The 23,610-nt window shown below is 38.3% G+C and overlaps 1 protein-coding gene across 2 annotated transcripts in view; it reads left to right on the plus strand.

The window, feature by feature from the left end:
• LOC109930012 (very-long-chain (3R)-3-hydroxyacyl-CoA dehydratase 1) overlaps positions 1-23,610 on the plus strand; it is a 53,915-nt gene that overhangs the window by 19,000 nt on the left and 11,305 nt on the right. Inside the window, exons 2-5 of one of the 2 annotated variants that reach the window (XM_020529550.2) lie at positions 8,578-8,695; positions 8,815-8,833; positions 8,916-9,004; positions 11,814-11,935. In XM_020529550.2, coding sequence (XP_020385139.1) covers positions 8,578-8,695; positions 8,815-8,833; positions 8,916-9,004; positions 11,814-11,935 — 348 coding nt within the window. The remainder of the gene's footprint in view (positions 1-8,577; positions 8,696-8,814; positions 8,834-8,915; positions 9,005-11,813; positions 11,936-23,610) is intronic. The other variant, XM_048618543.1, reaches the window with a different exon arrangement.

The following is a 23,610-nucleotide window of genomic DNA, read 5'->3' on the forward strand; positions in this document are numbered from 1 at the left end:
TTTTGTTTTCAGTAGGGAAACGGTATTTATTATCAATGAGGTAACCAGTAAGGTAAAGCTGCTATTCCAGTATCAGGTTGGAGAGGGGAAAAAAACGATAGGGTCAAGCTAAAGAATGAACCTAGAGTGATACTCAAGAAAAGGCAGTTAACTATGTTGGAGTTCTGAAAGCATGAGGAACAAAGGAACAAGAACAGGCTGTTAAGCCTGTCCTGCCATTCCAGATCATAGCTGACTAGCTCGTCAACTAGCAACTCCATGAGGGTACCTCTTTAAAAATTTGGACCTAGGACAATATTCAGGTTTGGCACGGCTGTTGTGTTGCAGCAGTAGTGTCCCTACCTCTGAGCCAGGAGACCTAGGTCTCTGAACAGGTTGATTATGGAAAATGTCTAATCACCTTTGGGCTGACAAGTGACAAGTAACATTTCAAACTACACAAATACCAAACAATGACTATCTCCAACAAGAGATGATCCGACCATCTTCCTTTTCACATTTTGACATCAGCATTGCTGAATTCCCCACTATAAACATCGTACCAATTACCATTCCCCAGAAACTGGATTAGTTCTGATGGAGAGGCACTGGACTCAAACATTAAGTCTGCTTTTCTCTGCATAAATGTTCCCAGACCTGCTGAATTTCACCAGCAATTTCAGTCTTTGTTTCAGCTCACATTGGAGGGAGTCCAGAGGAGGTCTGCTAGGTTGATTCTGGATTTGAGTGTTGGCTCATGAGATATTGAGTAGGCTCTGATTATACTCATTGAAATTTAGAAGAATGGGGGCGGGGGTCTTACAAAAATTTAGAAAATTATGAAGGAAATAGTTGAAATAGAAGCAAGGAGATTGTTTGTTTGTTTGTTTGTTTGTTTGTTTCCGCTGGCAGGTGAAATTAGAACTAGGGGGCATAGCCTCAAAATAAGGAGGAGCAGATTTAGGACTGAATTGAAGAGGGACTTCCTTACCCATTGGGTATTGAATCTGTGGAATTCCCTGTCCAGTGAAACAATTGAGGCTACCTCGTTAAATGTTTTTAAGGCAAAGATAGATTTTTGAACAGTAAAGGAATTAAGGGTTATGGTGAGCAGGTGGGTAAGTGGAGCTGAGTCCACAAAAAACATCAGCCATTATCTTATTGAATGGCAGAACAGGCTTGAGGGGCCAGCTGGCCTACTCCTGCTCCTATTTCTTATGTTCCTATCTCCAGCATTATCCTCAGTTCTGTTCGAGCCATATGAGTACTGTGGCTGTAAGAAGAAGTTAGAAACTAGGAATCTGCAGTGAGAAAACTCATCTCCTAACTCCCCAAAGCCTGCCAGCATCTACAAGGCACAAGCCAGGAGTGTGATGGGATACTTTCCACTGGCCCTAATGCGTGCACCTCCAATATAACTCAAAAAGCTGATGCGTGGGAACATTGCCACCTGAAAGTTCTCATAGATGCCATGCCATACTCATGATTTGGAACTGCAATTCCTTCATTTTCACTGTATCATAATCCTGGACCTCCCTTCATTACAGCACCAAGGGTGTCAAAACATCTAAGGACTGCAACGATTTAAGAAGGCAACTTACCACTGCCATGTCCAGGGCAATTTGGAATGGTAAATAATTGTTGGCACACCTACATCCCATGATTGAATTAAAAAGAAGTTCATTCATACATAGTTTGACCATCAACTTTGTGTTTCATGTGCAAGGTTTTATAAGTTGATTATGTTTTGGACTGTTTCTTTAAATGCAATATGAAATCATGTAATAATAAGGCACATTTGGCCTCTTGCTCACCCTGTCTGGCTACAGACCAATTTTTGGCTACCATAGTGACAGTGGATTAAGATTTACTGGACACATGGGCCATATTTCACAGCTGAACCCAAAACTGCAAGGCAGGTGTTTTGCCTTGTCCGGACTTGTTCGGTGTTTTCAGACAGATCACTGTCGTTCCATTCATTCTTGCTGAGCTTGAATATTACATTTGCACCTTTTGTCATGTGCTGCAGGTAGTCCTTATGAAATGTTGGTGTGGGATTGTCAGCAACTCTGAGGACTTGATGCATCATTTTCACAGTCATTTATTGGATGGATGATGGCTGCATTCCCAAAGACCTTTTGTATGGTGAATTGGTCACAGGGTCTTGTCTTTGAGTGCCCATACCTTGGCTACAAGAACACCTTGGAGATATGGAAATGACTATGTTGACACCGATAATGGGAGACAGCTGCTGAGAGCTATAACCTTGGGAAGGTGACTAGTTTTAAATGCATTGGAAGAGAGAGGCATTAGAGGCTGTGAAGAGGACCCAAAGACAAAGGAGACAGACTGACATTTCATACTAAGTATAACTTCCTCTTGTTGGACAAAAGGCAGTTGTCAAAATCCTTGATGCCAGGAACAGAAGCTGTTTTGGTCTGCAAAGAGATAAAGCTATTTTCCTTGTTGATTACCAGACAGGATGTTCTGGGAAATTTGTCCTCTAGTTGAAGAGAAGAACACACAGCACCTTAAAGTCTCTGGATGATTTGCCTGGCTCGGCTGGGAGAAGAAAACATGAGTGTCCATTGTTGTTGAATGGTTGCTGAAACTTTACCCTTGGTGAAACCGATAATGTGAACCCTTAGGAAGTCAGCACTCTGTTTTTAGACTGTTTTTCCGGAAAAGGCCCGTTCCTGTGAAAACAAAGTTATAAAGTTATTTTGTATTTGGGATTATTGGTTGTGATACAGCAATAATAAGGGTTATCTTTTCTGGTGTTTGTAATATTTCTTAAGAATGTAATATAAGAAATTTAGACATTTTAGTTCTGCTCCTCCATTCAATAACATTTTGGATGATCTTCTACCTCAACACTGCTTTCCTGCAGTGTTTCCATAGATGATGATGATGATGATGATATTATATGGAAATCTAGCAATCTCAGTCTTGAACATACTCAACAACTGGGCCTCCACTTCTCTTTGGGCAGAGAATCACCACGTCCTGAGTGAAGAAATTCCTAATCATCTCAGTCTTAAATGGCATGCTCCTTAATCTGAGACTCTATCTCCTGATTCAGGCTTCTCAGCTGGAAAAACCATCCTTCATGCATCGTCGCTATTAATGGTGGAAGAATTTTGTATGTTTGAATGAGATCAACTCTTGATCTGCTGAATTCCACAGAATATAGGCCCAAACTATTTAGTCTTGCCTCAGAAAACATTCCTGGAAATTAGGAGGCAAACAGAGTAATGTTAAGTCAATGTTACTTTTAACTTTTTTTCCTGAAAAAAAAGTTAACTTGAAATCCGGTCCTGCAATTATTTTGAGTCAGTCACTGGGAATTAGAACTTTTGAAAGCCATCTGGCTTTATGGAGATTGTAGCAGCTATCTTGAAAACATTATCAATTGTTTAAGAGCAAAATATCATCTTTACACTTTTTAATTATGTTCTCCAAGCAGAGTTTGAGTAGATTAAGCTGGTACTGTCTATGGGTTCAGAGAAATGAGAGCTGATTTCATTGAAATGTATAAAATTCTATCAGGGCTTGATGCTGAGCATGTGGTTCCCTCATTATTGAGTCCAGAACCAGGATCACAGCCTTAAAATAAGGCATCAGCCATTTAGGCCTAGGTGAAAATTACTTTGTCTTTAAGCATTTTTGGGGACATTCACTAGATCGTTGGACATGATGTGGATCTCATATTGTGGAGGTATGTGACAAGATGAATTAATGTGTAAGAGACAAACTATGATCTTATTGAATAGTGGAGCAGGCTTAAAGGCCTGAAAAGTTTCTCCAGTTTGATTTCAGGTCACCACTGGTTAGTCCAGCTTGCTGTCAGACATTGTAAAAACATTTTTTTTTAAACGACTCATGGACTAAGTAGAAAATAAAATTATGATCGTCTGGGGAGAAATTATGCTGTCAATTATTCTCCTTGACTCCTACATGAATGCTCTAGAGCACTACTATGTTATTTAGTGTCACTTCAATTTGCAAAATCTGATTAAAAAATCCTTTAATGACATGCTAAGATAGTAAACGTGCATCAGAAGTATGTTTAATTTAAATGGTTATGAAAACGGTTTTATTGTAGGAATTCACTATTTTCTCCTGAGCTTTGATTTATTCTGTAATGGATTTAAATGCTTCATTCTCCATTTCAGAAAAACACTGAAGACTACACGGTGTGAATCTTTTTGCCATTGCAGAAATGATTTTGTCCTCCTTTGGGAAAGTTTGCTAATTTCTCCAAATGTTTTACATGACTTTGTCTAATTAATTTGTAATTCGGTTGAGATTTCTCAAACTAGTGTACAAAAACCATGCAATAGACAAAAAGAAGTGAAGAGAAAATTGAGTTTCTTTTAATAAGTTTGACATATATTCAAATCTCAGGTTCCAGAAGTGAAAGGAACATATTTGCCACCAAATCTTTTTGGAGAGTAATTTTTCTGGAAATGCAAATTATATTGTCTATGTTAGTGCACAGGATTCTTTACAGACTTTTAAATGTGATTTTCTATTTTTATCTTATGGAGTAGGACTATGCGGTTCAGTCAGGCTTCTCTATCTCATTCAAAAATCAACTATCAGCAGGGTGAGAGTTGTACCAAACCATTAAATGCATGTTGAAAATAGGTGAAATTATTTATTTGAAGCCTAATGAGTTTGCATCTAAAGGTGAGGATATATTTCAAAACTTTGAATTCTATATTTTTGTGCCTACTTTTAAGGAAGAGGAGAGGTGGTAGATGGTGGAAGTTGGATTAAATGAAGTCTAGAATAAAAATTCTGAATGCATCATGAGACCATTGTCAATTTTTGTAAAAACCTGTCTGGTTCACTAATGTCCTTTTACGGAAGGAAAACTGTCATCCTTAACTGGTCTGGCATTTATATCTCAGCAATGTGATATTATGAGGGTATAGATAAGGTGAATGGCAGGTATCTTTTCCCTAGGGTGGAGGGAATCTCAAGACTAGAGGGTCCTTTCTTTCAGTTGTCCTCAGAAATGGCCTAGCACAACATTCAATTGTGTCAAAAGAGGAATGAACCCAGATTGACCACCTGACATTGGTACTAAAAGAAAAACAACAACAAACCCATCAACCCTCCAATATCTTTGGCTAATGTCAAAAAAGGAGGAGCTGTCTCACTGACTAGATGAGAAACTGCCTGATACAGCCATACTCTCAGAATTGAATACCCACTGTTTCAGACACCACCATCACTATCCCTGGGTGTGCCCTGCCTCAGTGGAAGGACAGGTTCAGCAGAAGTGGTGGCACAGTGGTATATAGTTGGGAGGGAGTTGCAATGGGAGCCCTCAACTATGACTTTGGATCCCATAAAGTCTCTTGACATCAGGTCAAGCATGGGCAAGGAATCCTGCAATTGATTACCATATGTCATTCCACCAGCTGATGAATCAGTACTCCTCCATGTTGAGCTCCAATTAGATAGTCATACAGCATGGAAACAGACCCTTTGGTTCAACCAGTCCATGCTGATCATAATCCCAAACTAAACTAGCCCCACCTGCCTGCACTTGGCCCATGCCCCTCCAAACATTTCTTAGTCAAGTACTGATCTAAATATCTTTTAAACGTTGTAACTGTACCCCCATTCACCACTTCCTATGGAAGTTCATTCCACACACAAACCACTGTTTTAAAAAAAAAGTTCCTCTTCATGTCTTTTTTAAAATCTTTCTCCTTTCACCTTAAAAATATATCCCCTAGTCTTGAGATTCCCCCACCCTAGGGAAAAGATACCTGCCATTCACCCTATCTATATCTTTATAATTTTATAAACCTCTATTGGGTTACCTTGCACCCTCAGACGCTCCAGTAGAAAAAGTTTCAGCCTATCCAGTGTCTCCTCATAGCTCAAACTCACCATTCCCAGCAATATCCTGGTTTGAAGTGTGTACTGAGGGTTGTAAGGGTTCAGAATGTACTCTCTTGGTAACAGATGTTGAAGTCAACTATCCAGTGATTCAACAGCACCACAACTGACCGAGATGGTCGGTTCTCAAAGGCTGCAGCAGCTAGTGAAGGAACCAATGACCTATTTGGCACCATCCTTCTCAATCTACCTGCTGGAGTTGTGTCTTTCTATGATCCTATCAGTCAGAGTGACTGGCCTTGTGGAGTGGAAGCTTTGCCTTCATATTGACACCATCCACCATGTTATGTTGCACTGTTGCTGTACTAAACAGAACAGACCTTGAACAGAGCTAACAACTCATGCCTGGGCATCCAGGAGGTGCTTTCAGCCATCAACAGCAGAAGAGGATTCAAACACAATCTGTGACATCATGGCCTGGCACATCTCCCATTCTGCAATTACCATCTCACCAGGGGATCATTTCTAATCTAAAAATGAAAAGTCAATCTGGTGAACTGATAATTCAGGACTATTTATGAGCCAAACTGCATAAACAGCAAGTGGATGGATTAAGTAATTCCTCAACTGACAGATCAGGTCAAAAACCCATAATCCTGCCACATCCACCTATTAGCTCTGCTGGACAAGTACATAGCTTCCTGGAGGCAGACGCTCTATGAATCTCCCCATCTCCAGTTATGTTAAGTCCAACAATCATCACAAAAGGTACAGCTGAAGTTTTCACAACAATCTTCAGCGAGAAGTGCTGAGTGGATGATTCATCCAGTCTTCCTCCAGAGGTGCCTAACATCACAGGTGGCTGCCTTCAACTAACTTGATTTACTCCACTTGACATCAAGAAATGGTTGAAGGCACTGGATGCTGGAAAAACTATGGCCTGTGGCAACAGTTCGGACAACATGTGTTCCTGTACACACAAGCAGGAAAAGTCCAACGTGGTGAATTACCGTCCCATTAGTCTGACATTTAATAGTGACCATCACCAAATACTCCATGAACAACATCCTGGGGCTAGCTATTGACTAGAATCTGACCTGGAGTAAGCATATAATTATTGTAGCTACAAGAGCAGGTCAGAGGCTAGGAATCCTGCAGAAAGCAATTTAGCTCCTGGCTCCCCAGCGCCTGGCCAGTATCTACAAGGCACAAGTTCAGAGTGTGACACAATACATCTCACTTGTCTGTTTGCAACTACAAAACACTCTCTTCTGTGACTGAAGAAACCTGACATCATCCAGGACAAAACCACCTGTTTGATTGGGACCACATCCACAAATATTCACTCTGTCCACCATCACTGTTCAGTAGCAGCTGTGTGTATCATCTACAAGATATAATGTGTAAATTCACAAAAACCCCTTAGACAGGACCTTCTGATACAATTCCAGATCACTACAATCTAGAAGGACAAGGTCACCTTATTACGTATCAATGCCATCATCGGCATGTTCATCTCCACGCTACTCATTTTCTTGACTTGAAATATATCGCCGTTTCTTCAGTGTCTCAGGGTCACAATCCTGGAACTCCCTGCCTAACAGCTTTGTGGCATTGTCTACATTAATTAGACTGCAGTAGTCCAATAAGGCAGCTCACCACCAGTCTTTCAAGGGCAAGTAGGAATGGGCAATAAATGTTGGCCCAGCCAATGATACCCACAACCCATAAATGAATTTAAAATACTTCATTTCAGACTGTATAATTTGCTTACATTTGTAACTTTTGTATCTGTAGCAATTATATTTTTCCATAACTTTTCAACATTTGTGTAGCCACAATACACATCTGTAATAGTGTTTATTTCTAATGATTAGCTTGCTCTGATTAGTTTATTGTGAACAGGTGATTTAGAAAAAGCAGCACAAGCGTTGGTCACATAATGATTTTAAACTACTTACTCATCAGGCAGCAGATTGAAAATTGGTACTTATAAATAATTGCTAGATTAATAGTCAGCTAGCAATATTTAAGAGTTCTTTTGTTATTTGCACAATGTAATGAAAATCATATTCATTTAAATGTAACTTTGAGCTTGCTACTTTAATAAATATGTTTTGACTGATTTGCTTTTAAAAATAGTTTTCTGATAAGTAGTCATTTATTTTTAGGATAGACAAGAATTATTAGATTCTCTCAAACAGGAAAGGAGAGCTATGGCTTTTTTTTAATGGACATATAGTGACTTCTCATTCATTATCAAAGAAAGCCATAAGAAAGAGGTATAAATCATTGCACCCCTTGAGCCTGTTTCGCCGCTCACTGAGATCATGGCTTGGCTGTACCTTAATTACATTTACCCATCTTTTGTTCCATATCCCTCAATACCTTACAGAACTATCAGTTTCAATTGATCCAGCCGTGACCAGCATTCAAGCAGGTCGAAGCTTCTAGATTTTTGCGACCTTTTGTGTGAAACGGTGCTTCCTGAAGCCAGCCTTGAATAAAGATTGTGTACACAGTGTTAATGTGTTCATCAGCCTGCTGTGTGCTGTCAGTATTTTCTGTTTTTTTGACTTATTACTCGCTCTCTATGCACATGTTTGAAGAATTGTGTATTATAATGTGGTATCACTTTGAGTTGAACCACCTACTGGCGTTATTTACTTTACAATTACTGTATTTTTTTTTCACGTTGCCTCTTATTCTGTACTTAGACTAGCTTCTTTCTGTCTCAAGGTGGCTAGTACTAGTTGTGGCTATGATCCGATTTTCCTATCAGAAAAGAACACACAAGGGGCTATACAGGAGCATACAAAAGACACTAAAGTTTTTCCAGACGTTTGCATTGCTAGAGGTAAAACGATTGACTGCTGTTATTACTGTATTTGTGCAAACTGATTATGTAATGTGTAATTCAAATTTTATCTGTTTACAATGATCTCATTTCTTTTTCTTTCCTTCATTATTTCACAGATTATCCATTGTGCTGTTGGTGAGTAAGTGGTGAATTGGTAAATTGATAAAGATACTAAATACGGAATCTTTTATTAACTGCAAAGTTATTTTTTTTTAAGGGATAGTACGAACTTCAGTGCTTGTTACTGGGGTCCAAGTCATGTCCAGAATTTTCATGGTGTGGTTTGTTATCCACAGTATAAGACCGGTAAGTTCAATTCAATATTTTTGATTACTGAAGCCTTTATTTGTTTTTCCTGTCCTGCTGGTAATATTGCCATTGTGCAGATTTTAAAAAAAAGTCTGTAAAATTAATAATAGTAGTAATACAAACTTTGTATTGGCTTGCTGCCCTGTTCCCAATCCAAATCTCTGGTGACATAACCCTCCTAATTGTGACCTTTCTCCCAATATGCTGTTCTGCAGCTACCATGCGAATCATCGCTCTCCTTGGGGATGCACAATTTTTGCTACTGTTTGTACAAGTTGCTCCAATACCTGCTTAATAAAAATGGTAGTGTGATACCTTAAAGTTTCAACCAAAAAGTTGATTTTAAGTGAATGGCACTGCTGACTTCTGTTTACTAAATGTAGGCTTTGCTCGCAGTTTTTAAACAGTGCTCAATACGTTGAGTTCAAGACCTTGGTGTATTGAAATGTATTAGGGTTTCAAACCTAACAAAAGGTTTCAGACCTTTCCTGTATGAATTTTTAAGAAGTCTTTAAAATGGTAAATTATTAAGACCCCAAAGAGATTAATATTAAATGAACTTTCCCATCTGAAATGCACTATGATGTTAAGGCAATTTAGCGAATTTTAAATGAAAACTCTTGCCTCTTATTGTATCGGCAGGGTGGAGACAAGTCAAATCACCATAGCCTTACCAGACCGTAGGGTTGCTGTCTTACTAGAGAGAGAGACTGGTGATGATTTAACCTCGGGCAAGGGGAGAGGTTGAGAAGGAGAGCCCTTCATGGTAACTTCAGCCTGTGTGGGGATTGACCCCACGCAGTTGATATCACATTGCTTTACAAATCAACTGTCCAACTAACTGAGCTAACGTATCCCAGTCACCAGGGTATCTGAAATGCTTTACAGTTAATGCATACTTTTGAAGACTTCTTTCTATGTTTGCCTAAAAATTAATGTGCATACAACAAATCCATTAGAGACCAAATTGATGGATTTTATCTTGGTGCATGTTGAGGGAGGATATTTGGTTAGGGCAGTAGGAGATTTTCCTGTTTTCTTTTGAATAATTCCATGGGAACATTTATATCTGCCTAAAAAGTGGATGCATCCATGGTTCAAAAACATGGTGTTTTTGTTATTGCAGTATTTAAAGAAATGCTGCAATTAAATATCTACTTTTAATTCCAATATTCAAGTTTTACCAATTAAGCAAGCTGACATTTTTGTGCCTGAGGAGCTTAGTGCATGCTAGTAAGATAGAAGTTACATTATTAAATATATGCTTCATAAACTCGATTGGTATTTATTTTCTCTACTTTTTGTATTTCACAATAAGAGTGAAATATTATAGCAAAAATAAAAAGGTATAAACAAACAATTTAACTAAATTCTGATTTAAGATCGTTTGTTTGTTTATTTCAATTACATAATTATAAATGTGGAGTGCGCTAGAATAATATACTGTTTGATGAAATGGTAAGACACACGATCCCTGTAACTCATGGTTCCTAGACTTTGATCTTAGCTGTTTGAAATTTCAACACAGGACTGGATTGCAGGGAAATCATCCTGCTGTATTCTTGCATAGATGGAAACCTGTAAATGGATTGCCTGCCAAAATAGAGAAAAGGGTGAGATATAGCAGTAGGCTATGAATGTGAGGAAATAGTTACTTAACAGTGCCAGAAAACATGTAATAAAATATTTCTTGGCATTGTAAATTTGTGTCAGAAATTAAGAATTTGGCTGAAGTACATTTGAGACTAATACCTGGAATGAGAAGTTTGCCTATGAGTCCTATATCCTTTGGAATTTAGAAGACTCAGAAGTGACTTAATTGAAACATACAAGATCCTGATGGGACTTGACCAGGTGGATGAGGAATGGATTTTTCCACTTGGGGGAGAATCTCGAATTAAGGGTTGCAGTTAAAAACAAGGGGTTGCTGATTTAAAACCCATGAGGAAATTATTTTCCCTTGGAGGATTTATTGTCTTTGGAATTCCCTTTGTCAAAAGGCAGTGAATGCAGAATCTTTAATCATTTTTAAGGCAGAGGCAGATAGATCCTGAAGGAGGTAAAAGATTATAGAGGATATGCAGGATGTTTAGTTGAAGTTCATGATCTTTTTGAATGGCAGAGCAAGCTCAAAAGGCTGAGTGGCCTACTCTTGTTCCTTATTTGTATGTTTATATGTTCATATGGTTATAGTTTCTATTAAATTATATAACAGACCAATATATCACTTTATAGAAATAAAACTGGTATTACTGTATTCCAAGAGCCACGTGCTATATTTAATAATTGGCTGGACAGGATATGTAACGAAACTCCAAGGAAACTGTAGGCATAAATTGCATTTTACTTGTGTTCAGTTGAAGAGGATACATACAAGATCTACATATACGGTGTAATTGGAACCAATGCATAAACACAATAAATGTATTCTTCACTAAAGTTTACTATATGTATCTTGTGGCAGTGCTACTTGTATGAGTGTAACTACTTGTATGAGTGCCCACGTGGTATTTGTATTTTTAACTTAATAAATGTGAATTCTGCAATACAGTACTTTTTTTCTACAGTTGTTTCAGCAAAACAGATATTGCTTGTGTGTAACAACCTTTGATTGTGCTTGTATTGAAAAATCAAATATATATAATATTGTTGAATACTATTATAGTTTTTCATTGCAAAGTATCATTGACTTAGTTTATAATCAGGAAGGAGAAATCAAATACAGTTCTGAATATGGGGGTTAAATCCTTTTCATTTCCGTGATTCATTTCTGAATATGCCTTTTTTCTCATGGAATAATCTGCAGATACAGAATGAGGAAAGTGTCGTTCTTTTCTTGGTCACATGGACAGTGACAGAGATTACCCGATATTCCTTTTACACATTCAATCTGCTCAACCATTTGCCTTACTTCATTAAATGGGCCAGGTGGGAGAATGTGATGGTATGCAGCTGCTTTGTGATCTGTGTGATGAACTTTTGCATGCTGTACTAACATAGGATGTTGCCATTTCTAATAGAGCTTCAGCTGTTGCAAAATAGCAGGATGCAGCTAATGGTTGTGAGGTGAGATGATATTGAATTGTTTGCTTTCAACTTCACTCTCAGGTTATCTTGATAGTCACAGACTTCACAAGGAACACTGTTATGCAATAGTCAGTTGATGAGGCTTCTTAATGATTGAGTTAATTGAGAGGTCCAGATGTTTACACATTTCTGACATCCTAATGTGTTGCTTTGAGACTTTTGAATCCTCTTAATTTTGAAATCACTTAACTTTTTTTGAAATTACTAAAAGAGAGTTTGAATGGAAGATGTACCTAAAATTTATTAAATGATTTAATTTGTGGCCATCAAGTCTGCAGTTCATAATAATTGAAGAAATTGGAGTTATTATAGTTGCTTAAATTTCTATTCAGTCATCTGAAGATGGATTATGCATTTAGGAACAGCAGCTACCCTTTCTAATTTGGCTAAGGATGATAAAGAGATTTGGACCTTGATCCACATTTCATGCTACAACCTTGAATCATATTGACAGGTATTAGTTGGAACAAGAAAAATAAACTAGTAAAAGTTTGACAAATTATGGTAAGTGAGAACAGGGGTTTTGCTGGGTGTAGGCTTAATTTTAAAGTAGGCTATTTCATTAAATCTGCCGAGTTTTTGGAACAGCATTGTTTAGGTTATTATAAAGCAGCCTGTACCTGGGGAATCATTGTAAAATTAGTCTTTCTCTTTGTATCATGGTATGAATGAAGACAGTCATATAGTATCAGGTTTCAAATGGTAAATCTGCAACAATCTAGCAAAATAATAAATGACATCCTCTGGCATTGTTCACAGTACTGCTTAATTAGCTATATATATCTCTATGTTCGCCTTTTACAAACTATAAAATATTTCGTGTATATAGGACATTTATTATGTATATAGTTAATCTGCATAAAGAAGTAAACAGTGCACATACAAAAGAATAAAATACCATGTATTTCAAATATTATGTGTTGAATGAATGCCAAATATATATATATAAAACAATAAATTCAGTGAGTTCCTACAGAAACAGATGAAACTGTCCTAGTGTATCTGCTATCTTCCTTTTATCACAATATGTTTATTGCTCACCCTACATATGCTCTTCCATTCCTCTCCTCCGCAATTCTCTGCATGTTATGATACTCATTTGTTTCCATACCATAACCCTTCATGCATGTTCTCTTTCAAGCTACCTTCTATTCTCCAGTTTCAAGGTCACAATTTTCCACACAGTAACAGCTGAAAAATAAAATAATAGCAGTATGTGAATTGTGTGAAAGTGAGCAATTGATTTAAATTATAAGGAAAACAAAGCAAATACAGCCTAAAATATTTGCATCATACATTCATGGACTGTGGTGAAATTTATCTTGAAATCAAGTCAAAATCCTGGAACACTCTCCCTAATAGAAGTGAGAGTACCTTCACCATAAAGATTGTGGTAACTCGCTGATGGGCTGTTCAAATGTTCACTTCCATTTGTGCCCACTAGAAAATGAAGCAGTCTGTGACGTCAAGCAGTAATATTTACACAATGTGAAGATGTGAGCTTATAAATAGCAAGTAACACTCATGTCATATAAGAGCTAGAGAATGACATTTCCTGCCTAATTGACACTACATTCATCAACTTAAAAATTCACTACCTTCACTGGTGCACCAAGCTGTAACATGTAATATTCACAAGAATCATTGCAACAATTTACCAAGGCTTCTTTGATAGACCTTCCAAACATACAACCTCCACCATCAGTAAAGATTTATGTTAAGAATGCATATCTACATTTAAGGACTATGTGGAGGAGGTTGAAAGCAATGGAATTATTTGGACATTTTCTTGATTGAACAGGAATATATGATTTCTTGGAATTGTGTTTAGCAATATGTGGGCTAGGAACCACTTGCAAATCGGTGAAGTCAAAAGTTTATCATGTGCTGTTGGTACGAGTGACTTTGGGGGAGTGGAGAAAAATACCTTTCAAGGTGCTAAGAAAAGGAGTTTGCTGTAAATATTGAAAAAAAAACTAATTTTGCGAAGACTAGGGACTGATGCTAACAGTTGTCTAATAGCCCATTCTGGTCTTTGCGTCTGTGAATCAGAGTCGAGAGGTTGGGTAGAAAAGATAACACCCAAAAGCTACAGTCTCTCTGAAGTTTTGTTTCTTAGAAGTTGTCCCAGGGAACTTGACAACGTTTCCAAATATCAATATTTGTGTCAAACTAATAAAACCTGAGGTAATGGACTGTGGCCAATCCTCACCAACTCAAATCCAAGTTCCTTGGAATTGGAACTGGATATTTATCATCAATCTACAGCTATCAGCAATTTAGCTTCATTGACAGTTCTGCCTATTTTTTGCTTTTAATGTTTTACCATCAACACCTATTCTTTCATCAACATCACTGCTGTACTGCTTTGGACACCCTCACCATCTAATCCACTTGCTTTTGCTCCCTGTTTTTCTACGACACAAAAAAAAACATAATTTTCCAGCCCACTTCAATTATGAAGAAGACTTAACTCTGTTCCTGTCATCATAGATGCTGCCAGACCTGCTGAATTTCTCCAGTACATTCTATTTTATTTCAGATGTCCAGTATGTGCAGAACTTTGCTTTTAATTAATCAGAGCACTTGCATTAAGAAACCTTCTTCAGAATAAGCAGATTTTTAAAAATTCCTTAAAGAAGCCTGGTTAATATCCCTTCTTAGCAGCGCAAAAATGTAGAATCGACCATTTGGTGTTGGATCACCAAATTTACACTGGTATGATTGGTGGAGTCGTGGGGCTATACTGTCAGTGCATTCATCCTGGCACAGTCATAACACTGGGACAGCAAGCATATGAGAACATCACCATCTTCTTGACCAATTCGAGGTGGATCATAAACATGAGTCATGTTCGTGATGCCCTATCCCATGAATGAATTTTAGAAAATACCAGCTGCATTACTGCCTGCTCTGTTGAAATATTTCAGAATGTAGGCAGAGCAACTTGTGTATTGATTTGGCTGCATACATCATTTGACACACAGTCAAACAAAATTTAACCATACAAAGCTTATCCTGCACAGCTTAAAGTCAGCCTGCAACTTTTTAAAGGTGGGAGGTGCTGGAGGTGCATTTTGGCTGGAGCTAGTACTGACAGCCAAGCAACAAGTGGACAATGACACAGCATAGGAAAGAGAAAGCAGGTTTCATGGTTTTCCAGTTGTGTGTTAGAAGCTATGATGGAAGTGATAGATGCCATGCATCCCATTGGCAGGAAGGAAACCCCTCCAGATGCATGGTGTAAAACAGTGAGAATAGATAAATGCCAATAATGTAAATGTGGTGTCGCAAAAGTTCAATGAACTCCAATTTTTAGTCAAGGTTAGTACATCTCTATTCAAATGCCACATATTATCAACAGCATCAGTTAAATTTGCCTCATTCTCATCATTCACCTATCTCAAATCTCTTCCAATCAGTCTTCGCTAATATCCACATGCCTCATCACAGAAGGCTGTGGTTGGAGTACCATTCAAACAAGCTGTATTGTCCTGAATGGTTTCTAGTTTGTTGAATGTTGTTGGAGCTGCAGACATCCAGTCAAATAGGGAGTATTCCATTTCAAACCAGGCTTGTGCCTTTTAATTGATGAGCAGGTATTGAGGAAATGGAAGGTAAGTTCCTTTCTGCAGGATTTCCTACTTAAGACCCACTCTTGTAGCCACACTCTGCCCGTATTCAGTTTATGGTGAATTGTAACCTCAAGATGTTGCTTGTGGCAAAGTCAATCAATGGTAAAGCATTGAAAATAGTTCTGAAGGAACCTCAGCGCTTGAATTTGTCTAACAGATTTGAGATTTTTGCTCCCTGTGTGGATGAGAGTGGGGGCTGTAGAGAGGATGAGCAACTGACCCTAGCACTAGCAGAGAAAGAAATATAGTTGTCATCAGAAATGGTATAGACAAGGGAATAGACATCGTCTGTGGCCAAGATCGAGAGTCCAAAGTCTGTGTTGCCTGTCAGGTGCCGAGGAGCTTGCAGTGGGAGGGAAAGGTCCAATTGTCATGGTCCATGTAGATATCAACAATATAGATGGAAGGAGGTTCTGAAGAGGGAATCTGCTAAATTAAAAAGCAGAACCGAAAAGGTGCTTATCTCAAGAGTCATCTGGACTCAATGTTAGCTCTCTCTCTCTCCCCGTGGATGCTGTCTGACCCGCTGTGATCTCCAGTATTGGTTGTTTTCAGTATTTCTCCAGATTACTACCTGAGCCATGAGCTAATTGGCATAGCATCGACAAGATTAAAGAGGTAACTATGTGGCTCCAAGATTGGTGTGGGAGAAATGGATTTGAATTCATGTGACATTGGAACCAGTACAGAGGAAAGAGGGAGCTGTTCAAAAGCAACAGTTTCCAATTTCAGTTGTATGAAAAATTGTGGAAAAATCAATGGGAGGGAGGGCACAGCAGAGGTCATTAAAGTTTCCAGAATAAGTAATAACACAGAGAGGATGGAAAGAGTCAGGAATCTAACATCCGGCATTACAGATAAGGAGAGTTATGAGTAGGGGAACAGTCAACATAGGACTGAGTGTGTTGTACTTAAATGCACGCGGTATATGAAACCAGATAAATGAGGTAGTGCAGATTGAAATTGGCAGGTACGATGTTCTGGGTATCTCAAAAATGCCACTGCATGGGGTTCAGGGCTGGGAACTAAATATCCAAGGATGCACTTCTTTCTGAAAAGACAGGCAGATGGACAGGGTTGCCTCAGTTAGTAAGAAATGAAATTAAATTCATAGCAAGAAGTGATAGAATCAGCAAGCGTAAACTCTGTGTGGGTGGAGATGAGGAACTCCAAAGGGAAAAAAGACCCTAATGGAAGTTTTGTACAGGCCTCCTAGCAGTTGTCAGGGCTGTGTGGCAGAAAATAAATCCGGACAAAGAAAAGGCATGTAAAAAAGATGCTATTACAATAATCGTGGGAGACTTCAATATGCAAGTGGACTGGGAAAATCAAGTTAGTAGCGGTGCTTTAGAACTGAGACGAGGAAGACCTTCTTTAGCTGGAAGGTGGTGAATCTGTGGAACTCATTGCTGGCGACCAAATCAGTGAGCGTATTTAAGATAGAGATAGGTTCTTGATTAGCATGGGGATCTTGGTTACAGGGAGAAGGCAGCAGAATGGGGTTGAGAAACAAATCAGTCCAAATTGAATGATGGAACATACTTGATGGGCTGAATGGCCTAATGCTGATGCTATATCTTATGGTAGTTTCTGCTTGTGGGACTGTCTAGAACCAGAAGGCGTAATTTCAGAGTAAGGAGATTGTATATTCAAGGCCAAGATGAATAGTTTCTTCACTGTGGAATTTGTTACTGTAGAGCGCTGTGAGGCTGAATCATTTAAGTATATTAAAGCTGAGAATGTTTAAAAATCTGTGTGTGATTCAAGAGTTTATTGGAAAACATGGGAAAGTAGAGTTGTGGATTATCAGATCAGGCATGAGCTAATTTTATAGCTAAGCAGACTCAATGAGGTGAATGGTGTCCTTCTGCTCCTATAAGTTTTTAGGTGAAAATGAAAAGGAACCAATATATGGAAAGAAGATGAAATGCATGGGAGTTTAACATAACTTATCAAACTGAGATATTTTCCTAAATAAGACCAGATTGACGATTTTTTTTTTTTAAGAGAAGCGCCTCCTTTTAAGCAAGCTGTTCTATACTATAATACTGAAACAAGTATTTAAACAAAAAACATGATTCATGTATTATAATTCCTGTCTTATGATACAGTTAAATGATTGTCACCCTCAAATAAACTTCACACTCTACATAAATCGTTTCTGTTAGTGACTGTTACATTCCATATAAAAGATATTTCCATGTGTGCAGCAGAGTGGTTGGGACCTATTTAGCTAAGCTAAGCAGAACCTACAAAATTATGAAGTAACACAGTAATTTCCCATATCTAAAGATTTAAGGAGTAATTCCAGTCCTGCAGTACATTTAATTCGCATCCATGAGGAATCTAAGTAAATGGAGATTTGCAAGCTTGCAACATGGTAGGGTACTTGGCTCTTGAAACAGCAGCTCTTGCTCCTGAACCAGTTTCATGTTTAGCTGCTGTCAATTTAAAGATGATCTGTTTTGGGCATGGAATGCACTTCATACATTGCTTCAGATCCTCAGAGGTAGTCGGGAGTATTACTGTTACACCAGCCTTTCACTGTCATTCTGTGCAAATGATTACATCTGCATGATTCATCTCGTATGAAATATCTATGAAATGTTGCTTAATGTGTAATGCTTAGCATGCTTTCTGTCTTTTAATTGACTCTTTCAGTCAGGGAAAAGTTATTTTAATTGATTTTTAATGTTAAAAGTATAGTTTGTGCTGCGGAACTTCTCTTTTATTAAACATGTCCACGAAGAGGTCTGAGTGGTAAATTTCTATTGAGCTGGTGTGATATCACATTAACCAAGTGGTAAAACCAGGGTGTTGTGTTTCCTTCCTGGATCTCCCTCCATGCTTCAGTTCTGTCTCTAATATTCGCTCTAGGATCCAACCTTATGCCCTGAAATTATTTATGCTGCTCCTTTCTCTTGCTTCTATGATGGCTGCCAAAGAAGGGAATAACTGCATGAATTCTGAGTACATGCGAATAGTTTGGTCAACAGCCTGCTTTTTGATCTTCTTTGAATGTAAGGATAAGAGGAAGTGGCCATAGAGAGGGATGGAAAATTATAAGTATTTATTGGCAGTTGGAGCATCAGTAATCCAATCAAAAATCTTAATATACTATTCTATTCCTAAAATGAAATCAATCTTGAAATATGAAGGCTTCATGTAGTTTGTTCTTTTCTTCTGATAAAATATTAATTCATCGATTTTGCAAAGTATGTGCATTAAGAAAAAAATCAGTGGTATAGACTTGAATCCAATCACCAAATCCTCATATTTGTTGCATTCTTTTGCCATCTTTTTGGCATATGTGTAAAAGTAATATAAATTATTGCAATCTGTCTGAAATTCTCCTCAATGCACAATCCATTGAAATCTTCATTTTTATTCCCCTTTCATAATGTGGTTACATACTAAAAACTCTCCTATCTGCCACAGGTATACATGTGTCAAGTAAAATGGCAAACATATGAAACAATTATGGATAATATAGTGATCTGGATTCAAGTCTATACCACAATATTTTTTGTTAATGCAAATACAGTGCAATATCAGTGAATTCCTATTTTATCAGAATAAGGAACAAACTACATGAAGCCTTCATGTTCAGGATTGATTTTAGTGTATTTTAGTTTAGGAATAGAGTAGTAAATTAAGATTTGATTAGGTTACTGATCATGTCCAATTTTATAGATGAGCTACAGATATCTTGTAAAACAAAGATACACGCAGGTTGGAATTCATTTAAGTTAGCTTTCAATTATCAAAGTGGAAAATAACATTTAAAGGTATGGAAGCAACTTGTAAGAAATCTATTAGGGCAGAGGATGTGCTTTAATATGAGACAGAGAATTAGAACATCTTCTCAATCTTATTAGTTTGCTGCCAACAATAAGGCTCATTGAGCATCCCATTATTTATGAATGAATGGTACAACATCATCAAGCTTTTAGTCATTTATATAAATGATTTGGATGTGAATGTAGGAGGTATGGTTAGTAAGTTTGCAGATGACAACAAAATGGATGGTGTAGTGGACAATGAAGAAGGTTATCTCAGAGTACAATGGGACCTTGATCAGGTGGGCCAATTGGCTGAAGAGTGGCAGATGGAGGTTAATTTAGATAAATGTGAGGTGCTGCATTTTGATGAGGCAAATCAGGGGAGGACTTATTCAGTTAATGGTAGAGCCCTGGGGAGTGTTGCTGAGCAAAGGGACCTAGGGGGTGCAAGTGCATAGTTCCTTGAAAGTGGAATCACAGGTAGACAGGTGGTGACGAAGGCATTTGGCACTCTTGCCTTCATTGGTCGGTGCATTGAGTATAGAAGTTGGGATGTCATGTTGCGGCTGTACAGGACATTGGTAGGCCATTTTAAGAATATTGCATGCAACTTTGGTCACCCTGCTGTGGGATAAATGTTGTTAAACTTGAAAAGGTTCAGAAAAGATTTACAAGAATGTTGCCAGGGTTGGAGAGTTTGAGCTTTATGGAAAGGCTAAAAAGGCTGGGGCTATTTTCCCTGGAGCATTGGAGGTTGAGGGGTGACCTTTATTGAGGGTTATAAAATCATGAGGGGCATGGATAAGGTGAATAGCCAAGGGCTTTTCCTGCGGGTGGAGGAGAGCAAAACTAGAGGGCATAGGTTTAAGGTGAGAGGGGAAAGATTTAAAAAGGTCCTAAAGGGCAAACTTTTCAAGCAGAGTGTATGGAACGAGCTGCCAGAAGAAGTAGTGGAGGCTGGTACAATTACAGCATTTAAAAGGCACGGATAGGTACGTGAATAGGAAAGGTTTAGAGTGATATGGACCAAATGCTGGCAAATGGGGCTAAATCAGTTTAGGATAGCTGGTCAACATGGACGAGTTGGACCAAAGGGTCTGTTTCCATACTGTATGACTCTTAAAAAGCCTTTAATAGAGGATGACATTTATGCAATGGAGAAACATGATCATGGTTCACAAAATCAAGATGTGGAACCTGTTTAGTTGGAGATGAAAATTAGTAATGTAGAAAGTGGAAGTGGTTTATGACCCATTTACAGTAATCATACCTGTAGCATGGGAAAAAATAATGGCTTGTGAGATAGGTAAGCAATAATGATGGGTAGTTTTAATCTATATATAGATTGGATGGATCAGTTTGACAAAGATAGCCTGGATGATGAGTTTATGGAGTGTTTTACAAACATTTTGGTAGAACAACATGTACTGGTCATGCGCACTGGGAACAGTGCGGAGGCCTCAACTGTACACAATTTATACTAATGACTTGGCTAAAGGTACCAAATATATGATTGTAAAATTTGCTCATTGTATAAAGATAGATAGGCAGGTAACTTTTGAAGAGAACAAGAATATTCTGTAAAGGGCTATAGAAAAGTTAAATGAGTGGGCAGAAATTTTGCAGATGGCATGTAATGTAGGCAAATGTGAACTTATGGACTTCAGGAGGAAAAACAGAAAAGCAGTGTGTTATTTAGACAGAGCGAAATGGCAGTGCTCTGGTGTACAGAGGGATCTGGCTGTCCCAGTACATGAATCTCAAAAGTTGGTATAGAATTCCATAGAATCTCTACAGTGTGGAAACAGGCCAGTCGGCCCAACACGTCCATACCGACCCTCCGAAGAGCATCCCACTCAGACCCATCCCCATACCCTTTCTCAGTAACCCTGAATTTCCCATGACTAAAGCACCTAACCTACACATCCCTGAACACCTTGGGCAATTTAGCATGGCCAATCCATTTAACTTGCACATCTTTGAACTCTGGAAGGAAACCGGAGCACCTGGTGGAAACCCACACAGACACGGGGAATGTGCAAACTCTACACAGACAGTTACCTGAGGGTGGAATCGAGACGGGTCCATGGCATTGTGAGGCAACAGTGCTATCCACTGAGCCACTGTGCTGCCCTAGTATACAGATACCGCGAATGATTAGAAAGGCAAATGAAATGACGCCCTTTATTACAAGGGGAATGGAATATATAAGTAGGCACATTTTTGTTCTAATTGTATAGAGCATTAGCAAGGCCACATCTGGAGTACAGTACAACTTTGGTCTTACTTAAGGAAGAATGTAACTGTGTTAGAGGCAGTTCAGAGAACGTTCACTTGATTGAAACCTGACATGGAGAGGTTGGATAGGCTGGGTCTATATTCATCGGAGTTTAGAAGAATAAGAGGCAATCTTGCTGAAATATATAAGACCTTGAGAAGACTTGATAAGGTAGATGCAAAAAGGATATTTCCCTTCTGGGAAAGACTCGAACTAGAGGATATGGTTTTAAAAACCAAGTGTCTTCTACTTAATACTATAATGAGAATTTTTTTCCCAAAGATCATAAGACTTTAGAACTCTCTTCCCCAAAGAACTATGGAGACAGATTCGTTAGTTTCAAGGCAGCGGTAGATTCTTGACTACTAAAGTCTTCAACCATTGTAGGAGTTAAGTGTGAGTGTCGAAAGGCAGATCAGGCTTGAGGGCCTAATTGTTCTATTTGTATGTTTGTATATTCAACTACTTCAATTTTAATTTATTTCTCAGTTCTTGCACTCTTTGCATGCAAAATAATTTTTAGTATAATACATCAAGCAGTACTATGCAGCCAACATTAATTCGAAAGAGAAAGGAAGTGCCAGAGGCTGCTATCTGCTGCTGTAATTGAAGAAGATCTATGCACATGCACAAGTAGTGGCCTACTGCTATCTGTCCCTGCTGAAGTGCGAAAAAATTTTTAACCTTTTTTATTTTTCAATCCTGCAATTTTATCAAGTGGATATGTTTACTTATCCTGTTCACTTAGATCCCAGATGTCCTATTTGCTTCACTGCACCATTATGAGCTTACAATTTCATTAATTGCCCACTTTTTTAAAAAAAAGCAAAGACGAACCAAACTATCTTAATGGCTTTTATGGTGCACTGATAGAGTCCCTACTCCTGGACCAGGATCCCAGGACCAAGTTTTACCAGCTCCAGAGGTGTGTAATAACATCTCTGAACAGATTAGTTAAGAAGTATCGAGGAAGGCAAATCTAGCTATAATAGGAAATGCTGTTACATATTCTGCTCTGACAAAATCTGAGCTAAAACTTGATTCAAACATATTTGGATGTCAATACAACTTGAAAAGTGCCTTAAACGTTCCAAGGTGTTTCAGAGGAGCATCAGAAAACAAAATATTATACACAGTTGCAAAAAAAGATACTAAATTATTTGACCAAAAGCTTAAAGAGGAAAGCAAAGTAGAGAGGTAGAAGGACAGTGTTCCAGAATTTGTTGCCTAGGCAACTTAAGTGACTGCTTGCAGTGGTGGAGCAAATAAAATCCAGGATAGTCAAGAGGCCAGAGTTAAAGTGAAGCAGATCCCATCATTGTGGGGTTGGCTGCAATGCTATGAAGGGTTTTTAAAACAACAATGAGAATTTTAAAATAATGTCAGTGGTGACTGGAAGATCAGAAAACACAGGGATGATAGAGAAATGGGTCTTGGTACGAGTTAAGAAATGGGCAGCAGACGTTTGGATGACTTCGGAATATACTTCAGAATCCAGGAGATGAACCAGTGTGTCGAAATAGTTGTGCCTGGAGATAATTAATTAAATAATTAATAACTTATGCATGGGTTTAATCATGGGAGTAGTCATGTAGCAGAAACATTACTTGACTGGTACACTGGACGAATGCTGTGGTGACATGAATTCAAATGCCAGAACAGCAACTGAGTAAATTACTTCAGTGATAAATATGGAATAAAGTGCTAGTCATATTAGTAATGATCATGACAGTAATAAGTTGTCATAATACAAAGCTAGTTCACTTCAGGGAGGAACTCTGCTGTCCATACCTGGCCTGGCTTCTGTCACTCCAAGCTACT

The sequence above is a fragment of the Rhincodon typus genome, chromosome 2 (genome assembly GCF_021869965.1).
Source record: "Rhincodon typus isolate 14 chromosome 2, sRhiTyp1.1, whole genome shotgun sequence".
Lineage (NCBI taxonomy): Eukaryota > Metazoa > Chordata > Chondrichthyes > Orectolobiformes > Rhincodontidae > Rhincodon > Rhincodon typus.